The sequence below is a fragment of the Synchiropus splendidus genome, chromosome 19, assembly GCF_027744825.2.
Source record: "Synchiropus splendidus isolate RoL2022-P1 chromosome 19, RoL_Sspl_1.0, whole genome shotgun sequence".
In the NCBI taxonomy this organism is placed as follows: Eukaryota; Metazoa; Chordata; class Actinopteri; order Syngnathiformes; family Callionymidae; genus Synchiropus; species Synchiropus splendidus.
The window spans coordinates 17,941,211-17,960,885 of NC_071352.1; the positions used below are offsets into that span (position 1 = coordinate 17,941,211).

The 19,675-nt window shown below is 46.5% G+C and overlaps 2 protein-coding genes across 8 annotated transcripts; both read right to left on the reverse strand.

Annotated features, from left to right (window-relative positions):
• Nucleotides 1–38: 38 nt before the first annotated feature.
• Nucleotides 39–15,186, reverse strand: mapk8ip3 (mitogen-activated protein kinase 8 interacting protein 3). Of its 7 annotated transcripts, none has more exons than XM_053850952.1 (34): nucleotides 14,243–15,185; nucleotides 11,980–12,100; nucleotides 11,848–11,918; nucleotides 11,669–11,760; nucleotides 11,393–11,416; nucleotides 10,971–11,022; nucleotides 10,326–10,557; nucleotides 10,158–10,260; nucleotides 9,975–10,093; nucleotides 9,579–9,590; nucleotides 9,405–9,422; nucleotides 8,424–8,481; nucleotides 8,207–8,359; nucleotides 7,940–7,997; nucleotides 7,717–7,868; nucleotides 7,500–7,556; nucleotides 7,265–7,435; nucleotides 6,599–6,725; nucleotides 6,197–6,247; nucleotides 5,634–5,723; nucleotides 5,423–5,575; nucleotides 4,958–5,123; nucleotides 4,691–4,888; nucleotides 4,451–4,631; nucleotides 4,273–4,386; nucleotides 3,042–3,122; nucleotides 2,853–2,920; nucleotides 2,632–2,780; nucleotides 2,393–2,564; nucleotides 2,206–2,319; nucleotides 1,945–1,983; nucleotides 1,366–1,530; nucleotides 1,139–1,285; nucleotides 39–877 (listed from the first exon to the last, which is right to left on the reverse strand). In XM_053850952.1, exons 1-34 carry the CDS (start codon nucleotides 14,546–14,548, stop codon nucleotides 750–752), a joined length of 3,942 nt encoding a protein of 1,313 aa, XP_053706927.1. In that variant the 5' UTR covers nucleotides 14,549–15,185; the 3' UTR covers nucleotides 39–749. The 7 variants fall into 7 exon arrangements, with proteins under 7 accessions (XP_053706927.1, XP_053706922.1, XP_053706924.1 ...); XM_053850947.1 differs by having other exon boundaries at nucleotides 6,599–6,758; nucleotides 10,875–11,022; XM_053850949.1 differs by lacking the exon at nucleotides 6,197–6,247 and having other exon boundaries at nucleotides 10,875–11,022; nucleotides 14,243–15,186.
• A 1,445-nt stretch (nucleotides 15,187–16,631) lies between these two features.
• On the reverse strand, nucleotides 16,632–19,534 carry jpt2 (Jupiter microtubule associated homolog 2). Its single transcript, XM_053851166.1, has 5 exons — nucleotides 19,377–19,534; nucleotides 18,523–18,674; nucleotides 18,173–18,324; nucleotides 17,938–17,974; nucleotides 16,632–17,607 (listed from the first exon to the last, which is right to left on the reverse strand). Exons 1-5 carry the CDS (start codon nucleotides 19,430–19,432, stop codon nucleotides 17,342–17,344), a joined length of 663 nt encoding a protein of 220 aa, XP_053707141.1. The 5' UTR covers nucleotides 19,433–19,534; the 3' UTR covers nucleotides 16,632–17,341.
• Between the last annotated feature and the right edge of the window lie 141 nt (nucleotides 19,535–19,675).

Below are 19,675 nucleotides of genomic sequence, written 5' to 3' on the forward strand. Positions count from 1 at the left end.
CTTCAGAGGATTATTGTGAGTTAAGAGGCTGTGTTTTGGAAGGAAGCAGGCGACGGCGAGCACACGGTTATGTTTAATTTTAATCCACACTGATAAGGATGCATGAACCTTAAATATCGAACAAGAGGAAGTGGCCACAGATTTACAATCATCCCTGTACACGTGACCCCCACAACAATCACCTGCTTCACACGGAGCCGCCTGATCAACAGTCAGTCAGGAGGAGGGAGAGTTCTGGACCGACCCAGACTTGACGACCGCGGGCAGACCTTTTTGCACACTGATGTTTGGGTCGGACATCTTGTGTTACATTCATGTTTCACTACGTTTGTCAACAGCAAGTTGTTTTTTTTTCTAATGGCGTCACATTAGGTTCCGGTTACTCTGCGTTCAACCCAGACATCAGCGAAACTGCAGTCCGGAGACATGCGGCCGTCATTCAGCTCTCATGACGCGTCCAGGCCGGAGAGAGTTTTGGTTTTTATGTTGCTGGGGTTTGGTGGAGCAGACATTCTGGGGGAGATGCAGGCCAGTTGAGGTACAGAGAGTAACTAGATGTTTACAGGACGTAGTCTACAGAGATGATAGTTACAATGTCAGGCAGGTTAGATACTTACACGATGTTTAAGTGGTGAAGGAGTGGGGTTTAAGTTACAAGGGGAATGATACACTTTTCTTTTTAGAGCTGGAACTTTGACATGGTCAAGGATTATTAAAGTTTCAGGTCGCTGTTGCGGGGGTGGGGGGAGTCACTCGGGGACGTAGGAAACCTGCCAGACAATGATGTGGCTGCGCTCTGCCTTGGACAGACCCGGTTTGATCTCAGTTGACCGGCTGTTGCTGCTTCCTTCCTCTGTCTCATCATCTTCTCCGTCTCCTGCGCAAGGAATGAAACTAGATGTTGAAAATTGCATTTTCACGTGTTGCCGAGGGACTCGAGGGACTGCTTACAATTGACCTGCATTTCACCTCATAATAATGACCAAAAATAACATTTTCAACTCATAGCTTCTTCATGATATTATTAGTTTTGACCCCATCTAGTGGCCCAAATGAAAAATGGTTGAATTCTATTGGCCTCAACGGTGAATTCATATTTTAAGAAGGTACATATTTGTCATGTGTGGTGACTGCTCACCGATACGGAAGTCGATGTATCCCTCTCCCCCACTCAGCACCAGCACGTTTTGAAGTGCCTGGGTCTCGGTTTCAGCTGGCGCAGAAGATCCCTGACCTTCTGACGGACTGTCCAGCACGCTGCCGTTCAGCGTGGCCAGAACGTTCCCTGCAACAGAACATCTCCAACTCAGCCAACAGGTCGACGGCCACTCACTTCTCAACATCACCTTCAAAACACGGTCCTACCTGGAACTGAGACGAAGAACTTGACGGCGTCCCGGTGTCCGTGGAAACAGAGCTGGGCCTGGGCCATGGAGCAGTAGGGGATGAAGCTGCCGCTGCTTTTCTCCGAGCCGTCGTCGCCATATACGTGAATCACTCCCCCGGAAGATGTCGGGGACACCTTATTGGCTGAGAGACGGGAAGGCCACAATCAGACCAGAACATTGCCGTCACGCTCACTAACAATTACTGCATGCAACACATCTTCCATAAAACAACAAAACCATGCAGGTCATCTAGAATGACGAGAAACATCTCAACAGGGCAGCTAGTGGACAACATAACAGTTCCATCTAAACAGCTCCATAAGCAGTTCAGTTCCCTGGTATTAATGGTGTGCTCCATTTCAACAAGAAGAACTTGTCATGGGAAACAAAAAAAAAACCTTCAGCGTTACTCCAGTGACCCACAGTCTTCATCTTGAGATATTTACAAATAAACAAATCCAACTAAGAACCATGCGCCACTTGGAAGTGTGAAAAGGAGGAGGACAACAAAGGAGGGGCATGACAAACGCAGGAAGGAGGGAGGACACCCACTTACCCCTCAAACCCAGGAGCTGTCCCCGGTGAAGGACCACCGCTACAGGGGGTGGAAGAGGAGGAGAGGGACAGAAGAGGACAGTGACAGTTATGATCCAGACTGTCTGACAAAGGGAAGGAGCAGGAGAGAAGACAGAATGAGGGAGTCTCCTACTGGGAAGCATGTGGAGGTTATTTGACCTGCCAAAGCATTTCACCGGAACTGAACTATAGAGGTCTACAAGGGTCAAGTGGAGCCTCAAAAGTTAAGTCTGCGACTTACTTTCCGTCAGAGGGATGGAGATGATGACCCCATTCCCAGTGCCAACCCAAAGACGATTCCCACCGATCAGCAGGGCTGTGATTCGCACAAAGGAGAAGCCCAGCTTGCCGGTTCCTGTCAACCCAGTCAGGGGTAAGCTGGCGAGTTTACAGGGACCATTTTGTTGGTGCTGCGGAGTGAAGCTCACCGAGCATCTTGCTGACGTACGGCTCGATGTCCACATCCTGCAGGTGCTGGTGCGTGTGCGCGTGGTACAGACGGAGAGTCGAGTCCAGTCGGATCGACACCCACACGCCGTCGCCGAGCCACGCCAGCTGCCGCACCTGGCTCTCCCGCCGAGGGTGGGCATCGAAGGTCTTCTGAGGAAGGACACGGAAGGATCCCGGGTGAGGAACGGGTCGCACCAGTAAACTCTGAGAGGCTTACCTCGGTCTGCATGCTCTTTGGCTGGATCACGTGGATCTTGTTCTTGTAGCCGCACCACACCTTGTCATGGACCACAGCCATGCAGCGGATGGAGTGATGTGGGTGACCCAGGTCCATCAGGTGGTAGTTAGACAAATCCCACTGGCCATCTGTCAGAAAAGGCTTCACAAATGAGCTTGTTTATTTACATTTTTGGGAACTGCAAATGAACAAACCAGCACCTTCTGATCGGTGGAATATTGCCAGGGTCCCATCTGCGAGGGCAACCAGTACGCGGCCCTTCACATGCCTGTGTCAGAAACAAACATTTGGCTTTATGAACACAACATTTGAGAAGCTCTGGCTCCACCTGGCCTGAAGTCACAGCAAGCTGAATGGTCAGATAAGAAATGGACTTAATGGTCTCTTACACAAGACTTAGCACCGAGTCTTTGAGCTTGATGGAGTGGAGACACTTCTTCCAGTTGCCAACTGCTGAGTGGACATAAAGCCTGGACAGAAACAAGGACAGAACTTCATGTATTTCATCAGTCTAATCCGAGGTACGAATATAGCGAGCGCAAATCCACATTTTGTTATGACAGACACTTGAATGCTGATCTATTAGTGTAATCAGTTCTATATCGTGGTCTGTGACCAGCAGCAAACCAGTAAGAGAACTCAATAGGGGGAATCTTTTTTCTTTTTTGGTTTTTGTTGTGATTAGCCACGAACAAAGCCAAAGGACCTAATGGATCTAATATTAGCTCTACACTTTCCTCTCTTTTAGAATCAGAGACAGAATCAACTTTATTGCCATGATCAGTGGGGATCCCACCAAACATAATAAAATAAAATATATTGTGAAGAATTCCTCTCAATGAATCTCAGTGGAATGGTATCAGAATATTTGCCACAAGAAGCCACATTTTTCAATGTGAATGAATGTGGTACATGACTGAACCAAATGATGGAGCCACACAGACTTTTAAACAACAAAATATTGTTGATTCTGCCTGTTTGAGAATAAATCACCATGATGGCTCTATTCAAGTCTTTATATCACCTTGTTTCAACTGAAGCTTTTTTAATGTCTTAGAAATGTTTGTATGAGAATTTCAGTGTGATAAGAATCCCAGTCCATTCAGAGTGGTGGGTTAGGGTTAGGGACATCAGAGTGGTGGAAACCCTGGACACTGTGCAGTGAAAAACCTGCAGCTGTTTGCTTTGGTTCAGGGAGGATTCCTCCATGTTTGTTGTTGTTGTTCTCATCCTAGCTGCATCAGTGGAGCAGGAACTCCTGCACTAACAAAGGTGCCCTGCTGTCTGGAGAGCACACTGTTCAATAAAATAAAATAAAATTGTTTTTTGTTGTTGTTGTAATTAATTAATCGCAATTAACTTGTTAATGTCCCACCGCTAATGAATAAAATAAAATAACTAAGAAAAGGTGCTGTGAAATAAACAATGTTGAACATAATGGTCCGATGAATATGGGTTTATATAACCAACAGAAAAGAGGTGCCAACAAAGCAAACGCAGCTATTTAGGCACAACAACATGCACACCTTTGCTGTGGCGTCATCATCATGTATTTGAGTACAATTCATGTCTCAAAATTCATCAACTTCAGTCGCATTATTGACTTAATCCAATACTCACCAGCCATTTTGCGCCCCGAGCCACATGGTAGGTGCAACACTAGTGCAATTCTTTGCATCGTCAGCATTGTCTGCGTCTGTGTGGACATTTGAATCTTCTTTGGATTGGCTCGATCTGTAGGAGAACGGAATAACAATGAGCACGTGACCTCCGTTCAGCTGCCACAGGAAGCCACTACCTGTCCGAAGCATCAGCTGGTCGAGGTGGATCAGTGAACACGTGTTCGGTAAACGGACCAGGAGGTCCCGAGCCCAGGTCTGGGTTGCTGGCCGTGGACTCAGAGACCTCGGTGGCCTCTGTGGCTTCCTCAGCCGACTGGGCGGGATGGATCTTTCCGTTGACAGGAGGAGCGGTGGGAGCTGAGAAACAGCATGAATTAGAAACTGTTGCATACTTCCTTCATGTGCGATGTGTTCACCTTGGTTTTTGTCAACGATGGGCGTGTCGGTCCGTGACGAGCAGTTGCTACGGGCAACACTGCAGTTGGTGGCACAGCCCACTAGTGTGATGCCTGCCAGCATGCCCTCCACGCTGCCGGTGTCGTCACCGCCACCCGAGCCACCATCACCGGGATCCAAGATGATCTCACCTGCCGGGTAGTCGCTCTCGCTGGCAGCTGGGCGCACAAGAACCACAAGAGCTCAACACTCGGTGGGTCGTTGATAAACGACATACTAATTATTACCAGGCACGCTGGAGATGCAGAGTATGTGAGCATTGCTGACGTTGAACTGGTCGACCAGCGAGCCCGGCTGGTTGGCATCGATGATCACTACCTTGCTGGCAGAGTGGGTGCTAGTCAGGATCCACACTCGGCTGTTCATCGAGTCCGTTTCCTGAAGCTCCTTCGTCTTGGAAAGAAAATAAAAACGCTTTATGAACTAAAAGATTGTTCCCTTTACGTTTTGAACTTCAAGATTTCCACGTCAAGAACATGAATAAGCCTCTTGACTTCTGCTTGTATTAAAATGCAGTAGCTGATGATGATGATGATGATGATGAAGAAGATCGCCTGCTCCAGTTCTGCTTATAGTTCACCCTTTTTGTGACCTTTTCTTCAGGCACTTGCTAGCCGTCAGTGCTAACTCCTGCTGTCATATTTATTCCTCTCATTTGGCTGTGTACCGTCCCTGGCCATCGATCTGCGTACCTTCTTCTTCTCAGGAGAGCTGTTACTCTTCTTGTCTCCAGCCTCCTCATCCGCACGTAAGGGGTCGCTGCCCGGCAACAAGGCCTTCACTGGGCCGGAGTCCTGGCTGCTGGCCCTCCACCCAGCCAGGTCCACTCCTGCTGCACACCACAGCTAGAAAACACACACACACACATTAGCAACACAACTAAGACTTCTTTTTCTTCCTCACCTTTCTGTTCGGGTCCTTCTCTACCAGCGGACGACAGTACACTGGTACTGGAACATTCTTCATTCGGTTATCATCTTTTTCGTTCGTGGTCTGGAAAGAAGACATTTTGAAAGCTAATGCACATCTCTCCAGGAGCTGGTAATGAAACCTAACAACCACCTCAATAGACAGTAAATGGCTCTTACTTATACAGCACTTTACACAAAGTCACCCGTTCACACTCACACACTGATGGCAGCGCAGCAGGCGAACCATCAGGAGCAATCGCGGGTTAAGTGCCTTGCTCAGGGACACATCAACACAATCGGGTCTGGAGCTGGGATTGAAAGGGTAGCAAGGGTGCAACCCTCGGGTGTCAAGTGACTTGACTTGGGTCAAAACTTTGCCGGCAGGTTGAGACAGACAGAGGTTAAAGAGTTAGAATCATGCTGGAATTTCCACTATTTTCATGCTGAAGAAGACCACACTTCCGTTGCCACGCGATTGCATCCGCCATCTTTGAAAATTAGTATTAGGAGTTGGACTGCAGAGGTGCATGCTGGGACTCTGTCGGTCTCACTTGCCTGTGGTCTCTTCAGCTGGCTGTCCTGAGCAGAGTCCGTCTGACCTGCAGTCTGTGGGAGACCAGAGTTAAAACACACACCGGTCCCAGACGCACTGCGCCCAGGGAATACTGCTGGTGAAGCACTAAGAGATCAAGAGGGTGATTCCCTGAATTGAAAATAGAGGGGAGGGAGTGAACCTCCACACATCCAAATGGTGCATTTACTTATTATACATTCGCCTTTAAAAGGCACATTTTATTTAATATATTATTTCATTAACAGCCATCAATATTCTTAAACAAACATTTGAAAACAAGAGATATTGTGGTTCAAAACCTAGGACATGTTTTGGATTTGTTGTTCCACGAGCCGCCACTAGAGGCGACTCCACGCCGGTTCAGTTTTGTGACGTATGTTCACCTGCTTGAGGCGAGACGGCACGCTCCAGCCGCACGCGTGCATGATGCCGTCATCGCGTCGCATGTGCTCTCGGACCTGGCGGTACTGTTCACGCCGCTGCTCACGGCGGGCCAACATAACGGAGTCACTGAGGAGCGAAGCAACACCGTTACTGGCCAGTCTGGACACAGCGAGGGGCGGAGAACACAAAGAAAGGGCGAAGCGTTAACAGCCGGCAGAGAGACTCAAGCAACAGCAGCAGCAGCAAAGTTAGTCAGTTTAACCACAGGAAAAACGCAAAAACAGAATACATGTACCTTCTATTTTTTGCTGACATCTATTTACATTATTTTGAGACACATAAAATGCAATATATGTGGCCGAAATGCACGTGTATTTAATTGTAAAAAGAACATAATTAATGTAAATTAAAATATTTTCAACTATTATCGTTTAACTTGAATAATACACAATACTAACACAATAATGTCAGCCTAATTTTGTTATATTCAAGATAATAAATCATTAATGCTTTGTTTTATATTTAGCATTAAGAGAGTTTATCTACAACTCCTAAAAAATAAAGCTTTTGCAGCGTCAGCGTGCAAAGCGTCATGGCGCCAAGCACAGCAGCGTGACTGAAGGCTTCGTCTGCAGTGAAATAAAGAGCAAAGCGCTGGCGCTCACTCTTCAGGGAAGAACTCCAGTGTGCGGTTGGAGGTGGAGATCTGACACATGGTGTGGCTGCGGCGCTGAGAGAAGCCGGCCGGGGAGGGAGACTTGTAGTGGATGTTGACGCTGCTGTACGGACGCTTGGCTGGTGGAGGGCTGGAGGATGAGCTGAAGAGACGAGCGAAGCTGGAGGACAGAAAATAGCTTTTAAAACTCTGATACTGGTGATGAAATTGAGGTGGAAACTTACAACTGCCAGATCGTGGACTTCTTCTTCTCCTGGATTGCTGGACTCTCACGAGACGCCCTGAGTGGGATCAAAACTCTAGATCAGTCGCACACAAAAATGTCTTTTATTGAACATCTGATGGCTGGATGAAGTGCTTCAGGTGTCTGCCTGGGAAATGGAGGTTAACAATTGGTCGCCTTTGAGTTACACTGCAACAATGTTTATCAGTACTATTCACCGGATCATCTCCGTCCACCGCACGGCCTCCTGCAGCTCCATCAATCGCTCTTTGTACTGGTTTCTCTCCATCAGTACTCGAGCCATCTCCACCCGAGTGAACCGCCGTCGCTGAGTCATGGTCATGTCCCCGTCCTGCATGGGTGATGAGAACTGGAGAGAGAAGGTTGTTACAAAACGTATCCAGAAGTTTGACCACGTTAGTGTGATGTCAGTTCACTCACATCATCGCCTGCTTCGTCCTTGGAGTCCCGTGACGCACCAAGAGCCTCTGCTCTTAACCTTAGAAAAATAGAAAATATGTTTAGCTCTTTCCCCATTTTTTTATTTTGTAATATAGATGAACATTTTTTTGCTTTTTCCCACAATATCTGAAAGCGAAACATGAAACTAGAAACAGACAGACAATGTGAAAATGTGTTTTGGTTTCGCTGTCTTTGCTTCAAGCTCTCCCAACAGTCGGTGAACCAGATAAGTCCATTCATTCTCACCTCCTGAGCTCCTCCTCCAGCTCTTTGACTCGGGCGTCCACTTTATTTTTGGACTGTCGCACCGCCTCCAGCTCCTCCCTCAGCACCTCCTGCTCACTGGACAGCTCGTCCACTTTGGCAATAAGATCGTTTTTCACGATGTTGAGAGCGTTTCTGGGGAACAGAGAGACAGAGTTGCAGAGCAGCACGACCCTTCGGGATATCCACACGCTCTTACTTGGTCTCCAGGAGCTGCTTGTTCTCCGTCAGCAGGTTCTCTACCTCCTTGCCCATCCCTGAAAAAAGGGTCACAGATGTTACGATCACATGACACAACAATCACCTGACTGAGAAAGTGGACCATTCCTATCTAGTACAGGAAAGGTGTTTAAGACTTTTTTCCCCTCTAAAATCAATTAAATATTTAGTCCAGGACAAACATTGTTTGCCTCAACATTTTTCAAAAAATGCATTCTATGTACATACAAAACATCATATCAATTTTAGAACATCTCCACTATTTTTCATCATTATTAAAATTTTATTTAATGTAATCTTTTAAATAGAAACTGAACTAGACAATTGAAAAAAATAAATGAAATGACTATTTTCATATTTCAATTTTAAAAATACATTTCTGTTTTTAATTACTTTCACCGCTCTTTCATAGACAAAACACAGATTATCAGGTAATATTTTAATATTTTCATTGTTCATTCACACCTATATGTGCCACAGTATCTCGTTCGAAGTATTTAACAATAACCAACATCAGCGGCATCATCTCTCTCTCTCTCTCTCTCTCTCTATATATATATATATATATATATATATATATATATATATATATTGCTACAACAAAATTAAATTGGTTCACAAAGCAAGCTGGAAGCACAGCATTATAGAAAGTGAGAGTGAAACTGTGATAAGGCAGAAATGGAACAAGAAGAAGAATGTACACCTCAGAAATGCTCATGGAGGTCGTAATACTTGTGTATAATAGTATTGTTTTTGTGGTTTGTGGTCATACAAATGTATTGTTTAGCAGTCTAAAGGTTGATCTGGTTTTGTAAGCCATGTTAAACGTGAGTGTAGAATGCTATTAGCCTGCTATGCATGAGCTCAGAACAGAAAAGGGTTCATGAGTTGCACAACAGACACACGTGCACGACGACGGAGGACATGACGCGAGTGAAGCGTCGAGGCAAAGCCGCCTTACCGAAGAAATCGTCACGCACTGGAGGCAACAGACAAATGGCAGAGAAAAGGGAGAGAAGCAGGAGAAAGTCTTATAAGCTTTTATTCAAGTGGAGAAAAGAAGTATTGTGTGTGAGAAATCTGTTTCTTCGGCTGCGATTTGTGCTAGCAGAGAACAAAGAAAGTAAATACGCACCTGAGAACTCGCCTACACGTATCAGCAGCAGGATGACATCAAAGGAAGCAAAAAGAAAACAAGGTTAAAAAACACATCTTGCAGCTTGCTCACAGGTCCGGTGTTACTATGAGCTGCGCCCCACACCGAATTGACCATTTAAAAGTGTGTTTAATGAGTGATCAAAATCTAAAATATCTTTGACTGAGAATGGCAGCGATGATCTGATGGCATGTTCAAGCCTCAGCCATGCAGGGTCAAAGGTCAGGCAGCGTCACATGAAGCTGCTGCCCTGAAGCGACGCAACATAAAAACAAAAGCTGCCATTGTGTGTCGCACACCTCCGTCAGCATCATATGTATTCAAGTCAGAGGATCACGTGAGAGCGACCCCAGTGAACAAGGTGGTGGTTCATACCGAGGAGTTCGGCGCCGGCGTCCACGTCTCCGATGATGTCGGACTTGGCGTCTTTGATTTCGTGGTAGAGAGAGTCAGTGTTGATGCCAAAGGCCTCGTTCACGATCCCTTGGGACGGGCTGCGACGCACCAAAAATACGCTTGTTATTTTGACAGCAGCCGAATCGGTGAGTGTCCACGCACCTGTTTCCTCCTCCGTATATGCGAGGGTCCACACACATGTCCAGCTCAGGGGTCGAGTCAATGATCTCCTGAAATTCCGACCACTCATCGCTGCTCCCCATTCCTGAAGATGCAATGCTTTTAATGGAGATTCTTCCGGAAGAGGGTTGGAGAAAAGGGCACGCTCACCGATGCTCACGTTCCTGGTCTCCTGGGAGACCTGGACCTCCATGTTCCTACTGAGGCGCTTGGCACTTTTGCGGCCATGGTTCCCCCGCATGACGTCGAAATCCGTTTGAGGGAGGAAGCCCTCGTTGATGGGGGTGACCGAGGCGGAGGGGACGGAGGAGGTGGGCGTGTTGGACTTGCTCCCCGTGCTGCTGGGTGTCGCTGCCACCGAGTCGGACTCAGATCCATCCTCCTAGTTTGGGTCAGATCAGAGATCAGCACCTCACGTTTATAAACAAAAGAGAATGGTGCAACTCAACTGAGAAACACACACAAGAAGTTCACGATCACAAAACGCACAGAACACAGAAACCCTTCCTGCTTGCTTGAGTCAACTAAGACGTCGTGGTTATAGAGCGAGGGGTTAATTTCAGGCGCGACACAAGCAGGCGCGGGAAGTGTTCCAGGTGTGGTCAGCAGGACGGGCAGCGGGAAGGCTGGCCCCTCCTCCCCACCACTCCCCAGGCTGTGGTCGCGGAGAAGGGACGTCACTGCCGCGCTCCTTCCCACCTGATAGGCAGAGCTGAAGATGGACTGGCCGAGCTCGCTGACCTGCCAGATGTCTTTCCCGGGCATCATCCTAGCCCCCCCGAGACCCCCACGTACCATTCCCTCGCCACCAGGGTAAAGGCTCAACGATGGTGGGCGGTCCGCTTTGCTGTTTCCACACGAGAGAGAAAGAGAGAAAAAAGGAGCAAAATCATCCGTTACAACACCACTGGGAAAGGAGGAGGAGAGTAAAACATTCAGCCTTCATGAGAATGTAAATAAAGCAAAAATAAGAGGAAGGATTTCAATGATTCACTAAGATGGACACAACAGAGGTCAGAAAACACACAGAGGAAGAAGAGCCATTCCTGTTTTTAAGCAGATCTTTCGCTTTGAATTTTCAAAAAACAAGCAAGACTGTCGCAAGCAACAGTCTGAGTTTAGACAGAGGGATTGTTTTTTTTTTTTAATATTCCGAGCCAGTTTGGGGTCAGAAGGAGCAGGAGTGAGATTGAGTTACGGGACCTTGATGGATTTACCTTTTCCTCCATGTGTGACGTTGACTGTGCAAACAGCACCACAGAGAGAGAGCCAGCAAGACAGACAAGACAGACAGACTGATTAGAGAGCGACAGGTCACACACACGGTTCTGCTAGTAAAGCTCTTTTCAGTTGGATTCCAGGCTCTTCATAGCTCAGTATGTGAGTTTCATCCCCCCATTAATATTAACGGATGTAGTATTAACCTGACATACATTCCCGACAGGACGCAGTGATCGGACTCCACCTGTTGGCAGCAACGTCTCCACACTTACGTGCGTCCACAGCCAGGTCCTCCTGACTCGCTGTTGCTTCCTGTCTGCTGCAGTTTGGACCGCTCTATGTGTTCCACGTAGGTCTGGATCATCTGAGGGATTATAAAAACGTGTCCTTCATATCAGTCATGATCTTGCCAGGGGTGTTTCATGATTCAATACCTGTGGCACAAGCTCACCTCAGTGTGGCGCTGGTGCAGAGCGTTATACTCTTTCTTCATGTCTGACTCTCGCTCCTCCAGTCGAGTGACTGGGATCAAAAAGAAAGAGTTCACGGTCCTGCTCGGTCAATTGAACGCAGCGTCACTCACTTTGATCCGAATAATTCTTGGACTTCAGTTCCAGCTGTTTCCCCTGCAGCTCCAGAAACTCCACCTGCATCTGCAGATCCTTCTTCTCTGCCTCCAGTGAATCCTCAAATTCAATGAATTTCTGTCAAGAGACCAGAGAGGGTGTAAGTTAAAGCCCACAGAACTGCTTTAGTAAGGTTCTTGACTAATACAGTATCATGGAAATTTAACTGCCTCACTGGAGTTTGAACCCCAGACTCTCGTATTCGCTCAACAAATACCGCCATGGCTTCTCGTGAACCGGACCAGCCAAGACTGCTTGCCAATAAATCCCATAATCTCCTGATCCAAAATTGCATGATGTCCAGGCTGAATTAATGTAATCCATTCCTGCTTGACATATTATCAATATTAAAATCTGAAAAAAAGTGCCTTTAATATATGGAAAAGACAGGCGTCTGTCTTGGACAGCAGACAACAATGCTGTCCAAGTGTGATGCAGGCCAGATCACTTGACAACGTTTACGTCTCCTACGTGAATTATTCATGGACGTGCGCCAACATCCACTCTACAGAAGTCTCTAAAGGAGGAAGCCCGAGTTTTTATAGGGTGTTTTGTTTCTGAATTAGATTCTTTTAATGAGCAACATGAGCCCAAAATAAATAAAAGATTGTGAAGAAAACACATTTTTTTTAATTATATTGATCATATTTAAATAATATGAATTGTTATATGAACAAATACATTATTTTAAGCATATTATCATGGTGTAATGACACTTAACCTATTTCAGAAAGGTCATAAAAATAATTTTATTTAAGCTTAATAATTCCTGCCCTTTGATGGCCCCTCAAAGGAAAGAATGTGGCCCCTCAGGTCATTCAATTGACCAGCCATGACAGACTGGCAACAGCATGAATCGCCAAGGTTACTTCCTGTCACGATGCGGCTGGTTTTGTGAAGTGAAAATCTCAACGTCAGCTCTGTTTGCATGAGTGCAGCAACACTGAAACCTGAAACCTCTTATTGTCCACACAGGGTCTTTGCTCTCTGTTTTCTCACACAACACTGGGCTGGTTCAGAGCTCATCTCACTCTCATACCAAACGCTGTTATAGCTCCTCTCTCTGCTGCTAGTTAGCTCAAATCGGGTCACAGTGTCAGACGTTCATTAATGTCCTCCCTTCCCCCTTCCACTGTTCCACAAACTGTTGGACTAAAATCACCGGAGCAGAAAATCACTTTGGGTTTTTGATGCTTTGACAAGTGATTTTCAAAGATTTCAGTTCATTATTTACGGCAGCAGCTTAATAGAAAAAGGCCACGGCGGCTGGGCTAAGCACATCAACAAAGCTATGTTGACAACAAAAGTATTTTGAGGAAATGTCTGCTACTTGGCACAGAGATTAGTCATTTAATATAGTTTATTAGCTTGTTTTTCAGTGGCCTGGCAAGCTCTAGCTCAGCACTTCAAGCGTAATCTCATGTTAAACTTAAACTCTGTTAGCTGTGATGGATTGAAGGATTTCTCTACACCTATAATGGCGATAATAATGGCTGGACGAGTGGCAGTGGGAGAAAACCTCAGCTAAGAGAGTGAAAGCTGAGCTCAGCGGGTGCGTCGGGGTGATTCTCGCTCCTGGTCTGGAGCGAGACTTCAGTTCAGCTTTATGATCCCACGGCTGCTGTGACACCACAGTGAACAGGTTTGAATGGAGGCGGGGCCTCAGCGGTAACGCAATAGCTTCATATCCAGGTCTGGAGTTGTTGTGTTTATACTCCCTTCGTTCAGATTTGAAGATGATCAATAAGGTGATAAGGTCATTTATCGTGCATCGATGGCACATTTCCTTCCTTGGTGTTGTAGTCACTTAAACAGTGAATAATAATACACAAAATGAAGTCTGGAACAGGAACTGAAATCCAAATAAACTCAATAGAATACACTAATAATACCTTAGAGCATCTCAAGCAAAGTTGGAACTTTATTCGACTTTGTTGAATAGAGAAATATTCATTTCTCTTCTGTGCTTTCTAGAATAATTTCCACCTCAGTGTGACAGATATATTCCTCTCTCTAACTTCTGCATTTTTGGAGTACATTTTAAGCAGGTGAAATACGACGACACATCGTTTTATTTCACTTCATAAATCATGGCAAAAGGGCTTATTACTCGTCTGTGGAATTATGCTTTCATATGTTTAATCATACGGCTATTCATGAGGTTTCTTTAGTGTCACACCTCCATGAGTCACAGGTGTGAGGCCCTCCAGGACCACTCACCTCCTCCGCCTGCTTCCTCAGCGACTTCTCCCGCTCGTACTGGGTGATGAGCTGCTCGTTGTCCTCCTTGAGAAGCTCCAGCTCCACTTCGTGCTCCTGGTTCTCCGTCAGCACCGCGTCCAGGTTCTCCAGGACGTTGACCACCAGCGGCATCAGCTCCTTCACCACCTCCTCGTCATAGCTCCGGATGAGGCGCTCGAACTCCCGGTAGATGCTGTTGGCCAGTCCGGACACTCGCTCCGACATGACTGACCCGGGGCCGTAGTCGTCCTGGTAAACCACCTCGTCGATCTGAATCTCCATCATGTTGGCGGCTGCTGTTTTCCAGATGAGGAGGCTGCGGTGGAGGCCTGTGGCCCAGACGCTCGACGGATAGGTACCGAAGACGGGACAGAAATCACACTTTGGGAAGAAATCAACGCGATGAAGGCATCTGGAAGCGGAAGGTTCCCGCAGCTGAGCTTCTCCTGGAACCCTGGAACCTCGGCCTCGACTCTGATATGATGTCTATGAAGGGCTCCTCCTCCTGGACCTCCACGGGCGGCTCAGCTATCAGCAGCGGGAGTGTGGTTTGGCCCTCGCTGGGTCCAGGCCCCAGAAAAAAAAACGCCTTCGTCGGGAATACTGCACCTGCCTCTCAGCAGCGGCAGCGGCGGCAGCGGCAGCAGCGGCGGCCATGGAGCCCCGCCATCACTGGCACCGAATATGACATGACAGCATCAATAACAATCAAGAATCCACGGGACCCGAGCCGGAAGCGCTAAGGCGACACTGCCTCCATGTCGGGACTCGCTCACGCGGGCTCGACCGACGGTGCTGCCGGCGGAGATGGTGATGTCCCCCGATGGGAGAGGTTCGCTCTGCTGCTCTGATGGAGGGGCCAGCTGACCCAACACGCTGACGTCACAGCGTCTGCATCGAGCAGCCGCGCTCGTCTGTCAAGTCAGACGGTCCAAACCGGAACACACAATAAACAGCGCGTGCGAGGGAGTCATAGCAGCGCCTTTGGTCTTAAAACTGGACACGTACGTCACTTGTTCCAAATTAACATGCATGTTAAATACGTTTCATTTTGTTGGAGCTTATTCGCAAGTGTTTTCGGAAGAATTCAGGGGATCCATTTTTATGAATGAAGATGATATCTCGGAGTTTAACATTTCAAATATATTTATAGTGTTGTTCTGTGAAAGAGTGAAAGATCAAAGTCTTTAGTTCTTATATAAGTTTTGTGTATTGTTTAAATACATTGGGTCAACCAATATATTTAATGTATTATATATTATATATATATATAATATTTATAACTTTCACCTCCATGTTTATGAAGCCAGCTATATGTAGTAGTAGTTCCTCTTGAATTCCTTAGATGTTTTATTTATTTTTATTATAATGAGCTCGAATGGCAATGCGAAGCTTTTACTTTGAAAGTGGAAACAGGAAGCACCTAAAAATTGTCGATACTACCGCGACAGTCGTGCGATTGCCTTCTCAAATGTTCGTCAGGTTGGAGATGAAGTTGTGGAGATGAAGTTGTCTGCGCAAACATGTCAACTAGATTCAGATCAAGTTGGCTACATATTTTAAAAACACGTTATATTAGAGGGTACTAATACAACCAGTTCAGTCGAAGGTGCTCAACAATTATTTGGTTCAGTTGCAAAAAAAAAAAAAAAAAACAGCCCCCAAAAGTACATTTCCATTCACAGCAGACTGTAGTCCAGTCAGTGAAGCTTGGGCTTGTGGAACTCACACAGACAGTGAAAACAAAACATGGTCAATGAAGCAGAATAACAATGCACAGAACAAAAGCCTGCAGATTTCAAGTATAAGAAATGAATACATTGACGTCTGTCACTGTGCTGTGATTTAAACAGTACATAGACGTGGATACAAAAGATTGAAGATGAGATGCAAGATTTGGATGCATTTCTGGAGAGTGCAGCGGAGTGTACTAACCCAGGTGATGACGGATGTGCACGGGTGGAGGGTGATTCACACGGGAACCACTGCACTGTGTTCCACTGACCTTCAGTCTGTGCCAGTGATCGTTTACCAGAGAGGTTGTGTGTGTTGTGCAAGTGAGACCTGGAATGCTACTGCCACCTGCTGTCTTGTCAAGCACACTGCTAAAAAAATATATACTGCAGAATGAAATAAACAATACTGATGGGGGTCTGGGCACCTTCTCACCAGGAAGTGGAGGCTGAGTTCAATGAAACTGGACTGGTGTAACAGACACACACAAAAAGATTGCACCATTCATTTAATACATTAAATAAGCTACACAAATATTGCTGCATCATCACACACAGCTGTTTCTTTGGGCAGCCCTATCCATCTGAGATCAATCACAGTTTGAGCGTCGTAAGAGACCAGAAGAAACACCGACTGAAAAAAAGAGGACGATTTTATTGCAATACACAGGACTGATTTCTTCTGCAGGGCTCGCTGCCTGCCAGGCACGGCATCTTTGCAGGGACAGGCCGCCGGAGGGCACCGTGATTGTGCGTGAGGAAGTGAGCGGGAAGGTGATTATCAATGAGCCCACCTGCACCCAGGCAGGCTGGTCCAGAGTTCACTTGTCCATAGCCGTTTTAATTTAAAACATAGAAGCCTATCCCAAGCAACAATAGAAAGAAATGTGTGTTTCGAAGGCAACGCAGGATGAAGCAGATAGAAAACATTACAGTGGCATTTGGTTATTAAACAACTGCTTTCAATTTTTGGCTTCTTTTACCAAGTTTGTACCATTAATATTGTGATGTGGGTAAGGCTATTTTCAGTGAGAGAAGAGGAATAAGGCCTAAGAAAAGGAGGGGTAACTGCGATAATTGCTGCAAACCATTTGAAAATACTTGCCACGTTCACTTACAGTAAGATTGTGTTCACCTCAGACTTACTGTCTGGTCAAGACTGTTGAGATGTCGATTGCATAGATGCAGATTTTACCATACAGAAGAGACGCGGAGAGGTGGGAATGAAAGTGCAAGAAAATCAAAGCAAGACATCGATCAACGATAGGAGGGAGGGAGGGAGCTGGAATGGCACAAGCAGAGAAGAGAGTGACACAAACAAACAGAGAGGGGGCGCTCAGCCTGATCAATAGAACACAACACTGGATTTTCCTCCGGGGGGGTTCAGGACCCTGTTGTGGGAGCGAGGTTTGGGTCCCAGGTGAGGCTCGTGCTTCTTCAGATTGTCATCAGGAGGTGAGGGTGAGGAGGGTGAGGAGGATGAGGAGGAGGAGGAGGTAGACTGGGTCTGTGGCTGTGGAACTGGGCCGGGCTTCTCTTTAGCCGCTGCAGCCACGGCCGGAGGCGCTGGTTCTGCTTCAACCACAGGCTGGACCACCTTCACTACAGGTGCTGCCAGAGAGAAATGCTTCAGCCAAATACAGCTTTTCTCAGGCGGTAAATGTTTCAGTTTTCCAGAGTGTGTTCTTTAAAGCTTGATTCTCACAAGTTAGCAGTGTTACTCCACCAAACCTGACATTGATTACATCCCTTGCGCAAATCTTAGTGAGGTGAAGACTTTAGAAGGTCAGAAGTTCCCAAATATGCTTAGTAAGGACATAAATCTAATAATCATTCAGGTTTCAGTCAAAAAGCTTTTGAAACTAACAAGAATTTAGACTTTGTTACAACAAGTTCTTTCCTGACTTCACATGAAATCACTCAAAAGGCTGTGATCCTCACCTGGCGACTCCGGTTCAGCTCCGACTGTTAGATTATCCTGCAGAGAAAAAAAAAGTTACAATGAATCTTAAAAGCTTGAAACGGACAGCAATTAAAGATATTATCAATGACGGTGTCTAAAATAAAGTTTAATTCTTTGTTTCACAACAGAACGGACAGGGGTTTGGGGCAGAGCGGACACAGACGTTGCTAAATCTGAATTACAACGTGTACACACTATGTATACAACATGTACCTTTGGCTTATTTGGGTGGCTCCGGTTTGGGCTTTGGACAGCAGCACTTTCTGCAGGCCCAAATATATTGCTGGTGGCCCCTCCAGGAGGTACAGGTCTTTGTGGTTGAGCTGGAATTTCAGGTTCCCCAAATATTCCGCTGGTTTTTCCACCTATGGAACATACACAACGTCACCACATCTACTACAAATGATGGAGCCTCTCATCTTATCACTGTCCATCATCAAACATGAAGTGTCAACGAAAGAACGTACAGCTGGGTAAGATATTCATACGTTAGAATTCAGGCCATTGAATCCGATATGATTGATGACCATTTGACTTTCATGCATGTGCTGCGCAGGTCTGACCTGGGGGATTGGAGCGTCGGGGCGTGTTCTGAGGTTCCTCAGGAGGAGCGAAAACTTTAGAGGCCATCTTATTTGACCTTCTTGGGGATGCAGAGTCATCTTCATAGCCACCGAAGACGTTACTAGCCCCACCTCCCGGAGGCCTCAGCACCCTGCCAAAACAAACATAATATTAGACAAGAGTCGGCACAGACATAATATTTCTCCAATGGTATTCCACTATTAAATGTCAAATGGAATATACAGTTCTACAACTTGAGACTGACTTAGTCCTATATTCTTTGTCAGTGTGTATTATATAGTGTAAATCATTTCCTCTTTTCTCTTGTAAAATGTGGGATACAAAAAAAACAAGAAGCAGATGTTTTTGGAACCAGAGGTTGCACACACGCTGACAAAATAACGGGTTGTTGCAGATCACACACAGGGACGGCGCCACACGTCCGACACCTTTGACCAGTCTGAAGTTTACGGCGAGCAACCACAAACTTTGCCAGAGACATTCAACGTTGATCTTCCACCGCAACAACGTGGCTCAGAGGATCGTGCGAACAATGACGAAGACATACGGAGGGGGATTCACACTTCCGCAGCAGACAACGCCTGGACCGGTTAGCACGAAAGGCTAACTGGGGCTTTCATGCGAGCTACAGTTGGAAGTAAGCTCCACCTCCACGCACAACGCCTAAGCCAAACCGACTTGAACCCGACAATACACGTTGTTTAACCTTATGTTTGAAGTCAAAGAACGCAACTACAGCGATGTCAAAGTGGCTCGCTCAATCGACTGGACGCTGCGGACCCAGCGGTTTGGTGTTGCGACCACACAACACTAGCACACACGCAGTCGTCACCTGGAGCTCGGTTTGGAACCGGTGTCCAATCCCTGGAACATGTTCGTCGAAGTCATTGTGGTTTTGTTTTGAGCCTTCACGTCTACGCACACAACTTTGCCAACTGGACGAGTAACGAGTTCCGCCCAGTCGAACTCCGTAGTCAAGAATTTCAGTCCTCCCCTGCGACTGCTACTCAGAGGGGCGCTCGATTTCTGCACAACACATCCCGCCGAGGGAACTTCTGCGTTGTATAGTTCACGTTAAAAATACATAAAACAAAGGAAGAAAATATGGGAGATGTATTTACATATACAATG